General features: G+C 45.7%; 1 protein-coding gene across 3 annotated transcripts in view; it reads right to left on the reverse strand.

Annotated features, from left to right (window-relative positions):
• Window positions 1–7,054, reverse strand: part of ZNF608 (zinc finger protein 608) — an 89,431-nt gene extending 82,377 nt beyond the window's left edge. For 2 of the 3 annotated variants that reach the window (XM_054178518.1, XM_054178520.1), the window contains exons 1-2: window positions 6,751–7,054; window positions 2,494–3,539 (exon numbers count right to left, since the gene is read on the reverse strand). In XM_054178518.1, the coding sequence (XP_054034493.1) occupies window positions 2,494–3,378 (885 nt within the window). In that variant the 5' untranslated portion in view covers window positions 3,379–3,539; window positions 6,751–7,054. Of the gene's footprint in view, window positions 1–2,493; window positions 3,540–4,456; window positions 4,663–6,750 lie in introns of those variants that run through there. The other variant, XM_054178519.1, reaches the window with a different exon arrangement.
• Between the last annotated feature and the right edge of the window lie 5,715 nt (window positions 7,055–12,769).

A 12,769-nucleotide genomic window follows, 5' to 3' on the forward strand; every position in this document is an offset into this window, starting at 1 on the left:
CAGATGAAGAATAAAGCCACAACAGCACAAAACACTAAATTTCAAAAATACTGACACAGGCTGGGTTTAAGGTTGCAACCACTGTCAGCAACGAACTTTATTACTGTATGTCTAAACCAGAATATTCTTTACAAACAGGCACAGTACGGGATGTTATCTAAGACGGCAAGCAAGCACACCATTATACCAGACAATGGCTAACACTGCACGATTCTAATGTGCGAACCTTCTATTGAAGTCGGTGTGTGCCAGCAGCAGTGGCTGATGCTGGAAATGCAAGCTCCAAACCTACTCCTGGAGCAACTATAACACAAAGTGTAGCACTGGCTCTGAATCTCTCCATACATGTTTTATCTGAATTTGTATGCCATCCAATTCACATTGCACGTTAAGATTACTCGCATGTATATGGATTCTTCATACAATTTCCTGTGTGACTAGAGAGTGAAAAGAACACAAAAATGGGAGAAACCACACTACTCTCTAATCTCTGTTGCCATGACAGCAGCCTTTGAGATACTGAAATGTTCAGATTGCCAGCTAAACAAAATTGTTGAATGTGAACATTTGGCTGAGAGATTAAAAGGCTAAGGGGGTTGCAAAAGGGCAGTACCTCCCACATTCCAGGCAGCCACTGAATCCAATCAAATGGCTCTGACTCTTTAACCATAGCCATTGTGAAGACCGGATTAGAGCAATTTATCTAGATAGTTAAAACAGATTAGAGAACTGCAATTTGAAGACTATTTGCAACAGAAGTAAATGCCTACTGTACTAAGTTAATAAAGAGACCATGAGATTTTAGGACACCTTTCCACCACAGACAGAACTTTCATAAATCAAAGCGCAAATATATACACATGAATTGCGGCAATCTGGTTTTCTCATCTGCATTTAGAAAAGGTCACAAGGCTCATTCAAATTCATCCTAGATATGCTGACTTAAAAGCAATAATATGCACACAATATAAAAACTAATTTGTTCCTTGTCTTGAATGTAAGACCTTGAAATTATCTTCCAGTTTCACAAACACACAAATCTAATCCTCCATTTCACTTAAATATTAAAAAAACTCCAACATGACAAAAATACAAAAAAACCAGCAGTGGGTCGAAAAAAGACACAACTTTCCTCTGCGATCTCCAGCCCTCCCAGACAATTCCAGACCATACAGTTAACACCAACCCAAAAGTTTTCCCATCGCTAAAGATTTACTCAGGGAAGTTGTAAAAGCAGGCAATTTAAGACAAACAGCTGACAATAAAGCCATAATCTAACACCCTGAGATTGTTCATTTGGAAAGTGTTGGGTTGCTTTATTTTCCAGGCAGACCACATTATCTTTGTTTAACAACCTGTAGAATTCATTGGACTCATAATGCTGGGCCAATTCCCTGCCCCAGGTCCCCTAGAACGCACCTTCTGCCCTATGGACAGATCAATTCCTGTAGATACCAGAACTTTCTTGAACCAGCAGTTAACAAAAGCCAAGCTCTCCCTCCACTGCTCCTGAAGAATAACGTTGTGGACATCGATTCTCACAGAAAGCATCGCTCTTAACATGGTAGAAAGCAATAAAAACACACACCCCTGTCTGATTTCTTTCACACATTTCACCCACTCAGCCAATGAGTACTTCACATCCACAAGGCTCAGACAGGAAAGCTTGCCCAAAAAGGAGACAAACTGCTCCCCTGTGTTCCGAAAACTGTTTTGCACACATGCATCTCACCAAAAAGTGCATTTCCCTCTTCCCAGCCTCCTCCTTCCAGAAGGAGGAGAGGCACCGCCTGCCTGCTGGCTCCTTTCTCCTCATCCTCCACACCACCTTCTGGGGCCTCTGCACTGCTGTATCACAGAAGTCCCCCGTATAATAAGCATTCTGCATCTCCACAAAGCACAACAGCAGAGCCCAGGTCTCTGTAGATGCCTCCTGTTTTCCCCTCCCCAAGCACAATTTTAACTTTAAACAGCAAGGTAAAGGAGAAGGGAGAGAGGTCCCTTTAGACTTGGGAGTGGAACGACCATGGATGCTTGCCAGCGTTGTGGTAGTGTCAGCACATACAAGACCTGCTGCTCCTGGAGCCTGAGTTACACACCCTCCTAGGCAAACACACAGACCTCCAGCACACAAACACATGCCATCCCATTGATACCAATACTGCTGTTCTCTGCTAAAATGGGGGACAGCTCAGTCATGGTCATCACAGAGTTTCCTCTTCTGAATGAGTGCAATCAATCAAAAAGAACAGACAAAACAGAAATATTCTCCATAAGGAAAAGCAGCATACTCCAAACTTGGTGTCTTCTGCCTAGGAAAGAGGTTTGAGGTTATTTAGAGTTTGTAGGGTGGGTTTTGTTTTTTAAGGGAAAGAACAGATTCATGTCACAAATACACAGCAGAGAGGACACAGGAGCCAAAAACCACAGCTGTGGGACATTTATTAGAGACACAGGGAGACACAGAAGAGGTGGAGAGGAGCTTTGTCCTACCTTTTCTGTTTTCAATTTCTTGATTCGCCTGTGGCTCTCCTCCTCCTCCTCTTCCTTCTTTACCAAAATAGAGTTCCCCGTTAACCCTGAATCCGAGGTACTTTTGCTCACGTCCCCCATGGCAGATGAGGTACACTGGAAGGGGCTGCTGCTTCCACCACCACCTCCCTTGGCCCCAAAGCCATAGAGGTGTCCAGGAGAAGCTTGGCTACTGCCACCACCACTGCCATTGGGGTGGCCCTGCTGCAGGTCATGTTGCTTGTCCTTCCTGGACTTTCCCACATCCTTATCCCTCTTGGAGCCTCTGCTTCCTGGGGCTTTACCTGGTTTCTCCTCTTTATTTTTCCCACAAGAGGCAATGGTGGTGTTGTTGCTGGTGTTGTTATTATTGCCGTTTGGGTTACTGCTCACGCTCTGACCCAGTGCTGAATTCATGCCAGTTGCCTCTCCAGGGCGCCCTTGGACTTCCTGCCTCTTGCCAGCACTGATCTCAGGAATCCCATACAAGGCAGCAGAAGGCAGAGATTTATTAGCATCCTTAGAAGTTTTACTCCTTTTCACTTTTGATTTGCTAGTCTCTTTATGGGAGGAATTCCCCTGGGGAGCAGAGGGCTGAACAGAAGCAAATTTTAGGCCATCAGCTAAGGCTGAGGTAGCATTAGCCCCACTGGAAGCCAGACCCCCACAATCCTTGGAGCTGGTGCTGCTGCTGCTGCTGGTGTTAGTAGAATTATTCATCTCAAATTTCTGTCTGTCCTTCTCCAAATCTGCGTCCAAATCGATTATTAAATTCCCAACACCAATTTCCCAATCATCACCACTGTCGTAAGTGTCAACCGCATTTGGATCCACACCTTTTCCTGCAGTAGAAGTGTTCAATGACATCCTGAAAATGAGATCTCTAGAGTAAAAATCCGATGAACTTTCCTTTTGAGATGTGGGGACATTCGTTTATCTCCGTTGGGCTCTCTTTAAGTTCAACTCTTCTTGCCTTCCTCCCCTAGGTGTGTCTAGGTTCACAATCTGCAGTCCACATCCACCTTGTTCTGTGAAAAGGCAAAAGTCAAATGTTTCTTGTTTAAGTGTTACCAAAATATAACACCACTACCAAGAAGGGGGCAAGGTAAGGAGAGTGAAATCATTTTGTGTTTTCTTAAGTTTGTTAAACTACAGGTAATGACTGTGATGCTTTTGTAGTGAGCATCTTTAATCTAGTTATACACCAACATGAATAATCCCTCTTTAGAAGTCAGGTCCACAACAAAGACATAAAAAAGAAAGAACAAAAATTAAAAAATCAACTACATGATTCAAATTTGCAACACTTAGGAAATATAGACTTAAAAGTGGTGCCTAGCTGTTGGAGCACATGTTGTAATCTAACCCCTTGGACCACCATCTAGGCACAAAAGAAAAAAAGGAAGGACATGGATTCACTCTTCACTGCATTTCATGGATTTTGTGGCTTTAAATCAGACCACTGAAGTTTTGTGACTGTCTAACATTATCTTTTTACCCTCCTTTCACCTTAATCTTGGGGAGAAGGAGAGGGAGTGCTAAGTGAGAAGTGGGAAATCTCATTTTCCCTGCCATAATAACAGCTTCTGTTAAAACCCAACAACCTACAAAAATAAATATTTGCTGGAAAATATTAAACTCTGTAAGTTTTTTTTTTTTAAAGGCTCTTTTTTTTCCATTTAAAAAAAATCCAAGGTAACAGTGTTAAATCCAGTTCTAATATACTCCTAGGTCACACAATTGTTAGGTCTGTTAAATATAGTATTACTGACTGTACAGGAAACTGATTAAGACATACACTTTAAGTGATCTGCACCAAGGTGGCCTCAGTAACCACAAATGAGTGTGTGTTTGACAAAGCTTAGTTAAAACGATTTTTAAAGAGATTTCTCCCTTTTACAGTCCTCTGTCGAAATATTTATACATATATATGCATAATGCTTACCTTTAATCCTTTATCATTTTTAATTAAGCCAGCAAATCAAAATGCTGTTCCCATTCGTCTCAGCAACAACTCTGTGCCTCATTTTACTTAAAGAGCAAGTGATCAAGAAGTAGAAAGCAAGTATCATCTCAGCCAGTATAAATCGGTCATTAACATATGTCCCCCTACTTTGGCACACGGATCAGAAGTCCTTTTTTAAGTTTTTTTCGTCCTTGCTTAAAGAAAAAAAAAAAAAAAGTAACAAAAAATGCTGAGCCTCACAACTTTACCAGCTGGTAGGTAATATTTCACATTCAGAACTGAAGCATCAAGGACCAGATTTTTGTTTGCTTTTCCTGAATAAGCACCGAGAGATTATCAGAGTGATTAAAAACAAAACAAAAAATGTTCCCCCAACTTCACACTCCGTCTTCAGCCTCGAACCTGGAAGCCATCCTGATCAGTAAGTAATGATTCCATGAAACAAACCTACAGGCGTCCGGGTGTTACAAGACAGAATGTGCTAACATCGGGATAAATTAGTGAAAGGGAGGAAGGAAAAAAAGAAGAAGAAAGGACTGAAAATCTGGGCTGGATTCCGCCTGTTAGTTGGGAAGTGGCATTTTTTTCGCCCGTCCTGACAGATCTGATTTCTTAAAGTAACTTGAGGGAAAATGTGTGTGTGTAGCGGGGGGAGGGGGGAACCGGGGGGGGGAGGGGGGGGGGGGAGGAGGGAGAAGAGCGGGGGGAGGGGGGGGAAGAATCACTGATCTGATAAACCAGTTATCAAAACATTTTGTGGGAGTGGAGGAAGGGCAACGTGCTCTCAAACGAAGTAAATTTTCCCAGGGATAAGATTTCGCGGAGGAGGGCGGGGGGAGGAGGGCCCGTCCACCCCGACTCAAATCAGCGCTTTTTAGAAAACGGCAATAAATAAAAGCATAGGCACAGATCAAAGTTTCAAAGTGCTGTCTTGGGGTGGGGGGAAAAAAAAAAGGCAATAATAATAATGAAAAACCTGGGAGCTCGGGCTAATCAGTCATGCGGTAAGTAATTCAGTAATTAGAGTCCGAGGAGATAAAGCAGACGACCTTTTTTCAGGACAGATCTCTCCCACCTTATTGTCTCGGCAAAACCTCGCAGTCTACTCCTATCCCCCCTCCTCCCATCGCCCTCCCGCCTCTGCCTCTCCCCATCCCCCAAGTCAGACGGTCTCAGCGCTTTAGTTTAGTATTTTTAATTAGCCGGCGATGGGAAGCTAAAAGCCATAATGAATTGCCGGTGGCGCGGGGGGAGGGGTGGGGCGCTCGCGCCAGCAACCGCCAACCCCCGAGGCGCGGCGGTTCCGTTACAGTTCAGGCCGCCCGCATCACGTGAGGCTGGCGGGCTCCATTGGTTGTCGTGAGAACAAAAATGGGTGACAAGCGTAACCAGCGAATGCGTCTCGGGTCTTTAACACACAGGGGAAGGGAGGGGGGGGAAGGGAGGGAGGAAAAGAAAAAAAAAAAAAAAAAAAAAAAAAAGAAAAACACCACGGAAAAACAGGCCGAGCTCGTCAGGTCTCTCGCCTCGGCCTCTCACTGCCACCCTCACGGGTCCTTCTCCCTCCCCGGAGCCTGGGGGTGCCACGACGAAGGGGGTTGGTCCCGTGAAACACTTTACAGCATCCCCCCGCGTCACCTCCCGGCGGTCCGGCGGGCGGGTGCCATTACCGCCGTGCTTTCCCCTCCTCCTGCCTCGGGACAAGCAAGCAGCGGCCGACTGCGAGGCCGAGTTGGGGTAGTGGGGGAATAACCAAGGTACCGACGACCAACGGGCGATCGTACCCCACCCCCCGTAGTTCCAGCCTCGCGTTTCTGGCGTCTCCTTGTGACAGGAGAAATGCCTCCCGTGCCGCCGGGATCTGTCGGTACCCCATCACTTCTCCTAACGAGCGCCTCGCTCTTGGGGCCGGGGCGGGGGGGGGGGGGGGGGGAAGGAGGTATGCAGGCTTGTCTGTAACTGTGTCACTTTTATTTCTCCCCCTTGGTTAGTTAAAACCCCAAAAAGGCACTACGCTTAACGCCCCCCGAGTGCACCGTCAAGAATGATTTGTGTGACTGCAGTGCTTTCACCCTCGTATTTCCCTCAAGTAATTCATCCTGCTTGTGGGGTTCTTCTTTATTATTACCAAAAAAAAAAAAAAGAAAAACACACCAAAAAAAAAAAAAACCTAGTTAACTCCCAGAACTCTTTTTAACACTCCCCTTTGCGAGAAAAAGAAAAAAAAAAAATCCCCTCTAAGTGCTATAGACACACCACGCAACCGTACTTACGGTCTGTATTGGATCGAGTTGACCTTTTCCTTCTAACTGCATTGAGTGTGTTTTTGTTGCAGCCGCTTTTTATTTTAGAAAAAAAAAATCTAATGTCTTCAACAGATTTATTGTGTTTGGAAGAAGAGAGCACCAGATACCATGAACCTTCCTTTCTAGAAACAAAATTAAAAGAAAAATAAAAACGGGGCAAGAGAAGAAAAAAGCATCTGCGCCTGTCCCCTCACAGGCTGACACACAGAGCGGGGACAGGGGCGCTGCCCCCACAGCAGCCGTGAGCAGCGGCGACGGCCGAGGCGGGGAGCGGGAGCCCTGCTCCGGCGCGGTACCTGAGAGGGACTTTTCTTTGTTCACAGTGCCCTTTCCCTCCTGGCCAATCAGAAGCCAGCTTTTATGAAACTGGGCTCTCTGATTGGTCCGTTACTGCTCCTGCCTGCCGGCGAGGGTGAGAGACAGAAACAGGCACGCACACATGCACATTGTACACACAGGCATTAGTCGCTCGCCACACACACACACTAACACAGACGCACTCACACTTAGAGAGACAGCCCCTCTCTCTACAGCTCTCAGCCGACGCCGAGTGCTACAGTTGGCAGCCTCCTGCTGCAGCCAGATACAAATCATGTTTCCCATTTCAATTATCCTATACATTTAGGGCTTAGGGAAAAAAAAAAAAAAAGGAGAGGAAAAAAATAGAAAGCCAAGGTAGAGAGTATTTCTGCCAAGACTCACACGTTGGGAGGAAGACTCCCTCATTTCATTTTAATTTAATTTCGGGGCAGTTTTCGAAGAGATGATGAATGATTTTTCTGTGCCGGTTTCAAAGAAGCAATTTAGAATCTCACTCATAATTTTTAAATGCCCCCTCATTCAAAATTATAACAGCTTGAAGCCAGCGAGAGAGGGCTGCTAATACACATGTGCGATTATTTTGCGTGCTTAGTGAAGGAGAAAAGCAAACAGTGTCTGGAGGAAGCGACTGAAGGGAGGTTCAGGGTAGGGCAGCACCCCCACCTCTGCTCGGGGGGTGCACCGAGGGGCTGCTGCGCTTTCGGACCATTCCTTTGCATTCACTCTTCGCCTCCTTACGTATTTTATTCATATTTACAATATGGCTTAAGTTAGGCAGGTCGGGATTTTTTTTATTATTTTTTTTTTTTTCTTCTCCCTCCTCGTTTTCGGAAGGAGGGGGAGCAGAAAATAACCCTTTTGTTTCCAGCCTGCTGATTTACTGCTGCATGCACTGAAGTGTGAATGCCAGCGACCGTATAACTACCACGTGAACAGCCTTTCACAGGAATTAGTAACACAAATCTTCCCAATCGGGCTTTGTGTAGCTCGAAAATATCCCCCTTAATCATTCCTTTTGTTTAGGTTGGGAGCCATTATGCTACACCACTGCGTTAAATTGCGTTTAACCCTTCGCAGACGGCGGCGGTGCTCGGGTGGAGGCGGTGGCGGCCGCCTGCGGGCACGGGGGGGAAGGGAGGCTGCCCCTCGCCGACACCCGCAGGTACCGCCCGGCCAGGCCAGGGTGGGGGTGGGGGTCGGACCCTGTCCTTTTTCATTCTGGTTAACTTTTTCTACCAACCCCCCCCCAGCCCTCCTTCCCTCTTTCCCCCCTTCCCCCTCTTTTCCCTTGATCTCACTGGGAATTATCTCCCTGTGAAAATCGATAGGGGATGTTTTTCTTGCCAAACGCACGCGTTGCCCAAGTCAAGGTTTCCGGCGAGAAGTCAAAGCGTGGCATTTACGATGTCCTGTACACCCGTGACAGGGTGACAAAATACCTTTTTGGACTTCATCCAGCTGAGCAAATTACGGGCGTTAGCGTCTCCGAGTTACATGCTTCCAGTCACAGAGGTGATTAACGGAGAGGTAGTGGAGGAACAAAACCTTATAAATCTGCTTTCTGAGGTGATATCAGGGATGGTGATGCAAAATGGGGGGGTGGAGGGGTGGCTGTGGCAGTGGCACCTGGCCTTGACCACCAGCCCACCGTGACCAGGGCCTTTGGGAGGACAGGGTGCTGTGCCAGCCCCATCGTTCTGGCTCCCTATTGCCCCTCCAGCCTCACACCAAGGGCGCTGGGGTCACCAGCACACATTCACTTGGGAAGTTTTGAAGCTGCCCATAGAAAATCCAGTCCGTTTCTCTTAGTGTAAAAAAACCTTTCCCTTTAGGGGCTGATCATGAAGGGTTTATTAGCAGGGATACGTTCATTGCCAAGGAGGCCTTTGATCACATTAAATTTTCAAGTGATTACAAAGGGGAAAAAAAAATAAAACAAAACAAAACAAACAAGCAACAAAAAAAAAAACACCAACCCCAGAAAACGCATGTCGTATGTAGTGCAAACAAAAAATGCTGCAGTGCTGAACGCGTCCCTGCCCTCACGTTCTCACAACGCTGGAGTGATCGCAAGGAGCTGCTTCCTACTCGCTGTGTCAGCTGAGACGGCTGTGGACACACAGACACTGCCAGGGGTATCCAGGGATGGCCTATTTGCACATGGGCTTTTGCAGTTCATGAGGAAATTAGAATAATGTTACACGGTAACTTCTGGGTGATTTCACTCAGTCGTTAACAAAAATTTTAAGATCAGCAACACTGTCTTTTTTTTTTTTTTTTTTTTTTTTTTAAGCCTACTTAGTCGCAGATTACTGTTCCTGTTTCTTTACAGTATTTTTCAGATTTAGGTAATGGTCCTGTTTTTCAATATCTACCCCTACTTACACACGTTTCACTTTGGGCTGCTTCTCGCCTGTAAAATTACAGTTATTTTCGCATTATTGCACACTGAGTAGAAGACAGTTTGTATTTAGCACTGGGCGGGGGAAGGGGTATTATGGGAAGTGATCTGCTACGGCCAGCACATAATTTCAGCCCAAAGAAAATTGCTTCTGAATGGATGGTCTGTTAACTAGCCAAGGAGCAGTCACTAGGAGAGATTGCAAAAATGCCGCAGCTTTATCTGTGTTATACCATCATTTTAATTTCTGAAAGCAACGATCAATGGAAGAGCCATTTCTCCAACCACAGCTGCCAGTCGATGGGTAAAATATCCCCACAAACCTCCTTAGAGAGCAAAATATATAGGGGAACCTCCCCATTCGCCCCTCCCTCCTGGCTTTTGTGTATGGCTATACAGGAAAGTAGCCGACCCAACATACTGCATGATTACTGAAGCAGGGGTCATCCGTTTCTGTGGCAGAAATTACAGCAAGACCACTCGTAAGCCTGTGGGTGCGTCTGCAGCAGTCGATTCCCAAGAGTGGCTGCAAAAAGACCGCTTAACTTGCATTGTCTTGTCAGGTTGGAAATGTCCCTATTTAAAAAGAAGACCTGTGCCCGCTGTGCCTGCCTGCCTGCTCGGCAAATTAAATTGTAACTTTGTATTCGTGTACGTTTTACAAGACAGAAGACCAATAAATTAGTGATGTTTGTCTAAAATAGGAAATCCGTTTTTAATTAATGCAGCTGCAGACCGCTAATAATCCCAAAGAGATCGCTATCCACCCTCCCCGACCCTCCCTTTGTTTTTAATCTTGCCACACATATATGCTAAGACGAATTCCCGGGAAACGTCTATTTTTAGCGAAAGTAATGTCGGTCTCTTATCTTGCACTCCTGGATATTTTACAAACATTTGTTAGGAGGAAACGCTCTTCTTTCCTTCTCCTGGACCACTCCAGCTACAAGATCGATCCCCTCACTTGATCGGCCACCTCGCCCCCCGGGCCGTCTCCCTCCCCCATCCCTCCCGCCCGGCTCGCCTTCCTTGCGCTTTGCCAGCCCTCCCTCCCCCCGCTCCCGGGCCGCCCAGCTCTCCGCTTCCCCTAGCCCGTCGGGCCGCCTCGTTCCCCCGCGCCCGCCGCTCCTCTGGCCCTCTCCGCACTCCCCAGCCCCCACCGCTATGCCCTCCAGGCCGTCCCGCTCCCCCGGCCTCTGTTCCCCGGCTGCCGGCTCCCCGGACACGGAGCAGGCAGCGACCAATCACTGCTCTAGAAATCGCTTTCCTGGTCTTTCATTGGCTGAGGCTGGGCGGAGGTATAGGCCGGCGGCGGCGCCGAGCTCTGTCTGTGTTAGGGGTGAGGACATTCCCTGTGCTGTGTAGCCTTACAGCCCGGGACACCTGTGGTCAGGGATGGGCCGCTGTGGGAGAAGAAAATACGTATTCACGGACACCTTCCTTGCTGGTGCCCCTGTCCGGCTAATAAGACGAACTTTAAGATCATCAGTGTTAAATTTATGAATGTCTGACAATGCCACGCAGCCCCGTGGTCTGTGGCAGCTGAGCCTTGATTACCTCCCCTCAGACGATCTCCTGCAACTGCACCCTTTGTTTCTGCGCTTCGTGTTGCAAGACCCGACCTGCATGTATGTCTCAGTATTACACACAACGTGTACAAAGATGAAGGCACCGTTGTTTTTTCTTCATCTTTCATATAAAGAAAGGACGTAAGTCTATTGAGGATGTATTTGCCACATCAAGTAGATGAACCAGGAGTGTCATTTCTCTTGCATAGAACATTTTGCATGTAAAGGGTTTCTCACAACAGATTTGAAGCAGTGTGTTGTAAATTACAGTACTGATCCCAAAATTTTGGGTGAGCACACCCTTACAACCCTCAGGATTTATCACAGCCCATCCCACAGTCTTACAGACAGATTTCTAATTGATGTATGCAAACTGCTGAGGGTTAGTTGTGAGTAAATTGTTACATGTTGCAGACTGCTAGTGATCTATGGATCCCGAAGTGGGAACTGATGCAAACGTAACAGAGCAGTCACTGTACACTTGGCAGATACTTCCATTAGATACAACTTTTTTTTTTTTTTTTTTTTTTTTTTTTAGGCAAACAAAGCTAACAAAGTTTTCTTCGTTAGAACATGGTTTAAGAAAGATTCTCCATGCGTGCATGTGTGTTTATTTGGGGTAGAAAGAAAGTGTAAAAGGTAAATGGGATAGAAACTGAGAGCACATGGTATAAAAAAGAAGGGAGGAAATAGAGAGGAAGACAAGAGGAAAATTGCTTAAGTTTTTTTTTTTAACCCTAACAGTTAAATGTGATAATCAGTAAAAAGGATAACATCCCAAAGGAAGTTTTTAACTCCCATTGCACAGAACTTGAAAATTGGGCTAGAAAAAGCAATAAAAATAAATGCTGTGGGGAGTGACTCCATTTTGGCATTAGAATGGACTAAATTACCTAGTAAGTCTTCCATTTCATAACTTAATAGCTCTGTGAAGTCCTGCTGTAGAAGATCGACTACAAACCTTTCTATTCCAACATCAATATAACCTTCAGTTAACTGTATAGATACTCCGCAAGTAATTTAAACAACAGCTTGCTTATTTATGTGCATTCTGTAAACATTCAGATATCATAAAAATATTTAATTTTTGCTCAACAGACTGTATGTAATGAGAAACAGGCAATACATGTTGAAATCCATTACAACCTTTAGCACTTATTATACAGTGTATCTTTTACAGTTTCATTCATACAAAATAGATTAATGTTTCACAGTCTATTATAATTTGCAATAGAAATGATAGATGCAGGTTCAGTATTTTAGTCAGGCAGCATCCACATTATAGTAGTGCTAAGGTGAAAAACTTACAAAAATTCTGTAATTCTGTGGGTGGGTGCCATACCACAGATTTTCTGAGTGAACAAATGAGCATGTGGAAGTGACACTAAGGCTTAGGGAACACGACTGGATTGTTTCATTGGAGAGAAGGCTAGGAGTCACAAACCAGGAAGAGGGAAGATGAGCCTTGAAATAGAATTTTCAGAGAAGTAGCCAGTTAGATGTATGGAGTTTGCAGCAGATGGGGGTGGGGGGAGGGGGGGTGGGGAGGGAGGTGGAGAGAGGAGATGATTTACTGTCCAGTGTGAAAGGAGAGCTGGATGAGGAGAATGAAAAGACCAGAGATAAGATCAGATAGTACATACTAGGAGTGAGATAAGCAAGAGGCAGAGTGTGTGAAGTGAGGAGCGAATTTGTG

This window comes from Dryobates pubescens, chromosome Z, assembly GCF_014839835.1.
Source record: "Dryobates pubescens isolate bDryPub1 chromosome Z, bDryPub1.pri, whole genome shotgun sequence".
NCBI classification, from domain to species: domain Eukaryota; kingdom Metazoa; phylum Chordata; class Aves; order Piciformes; family Picidae; genus Dryobates; species Dryobates pubescens.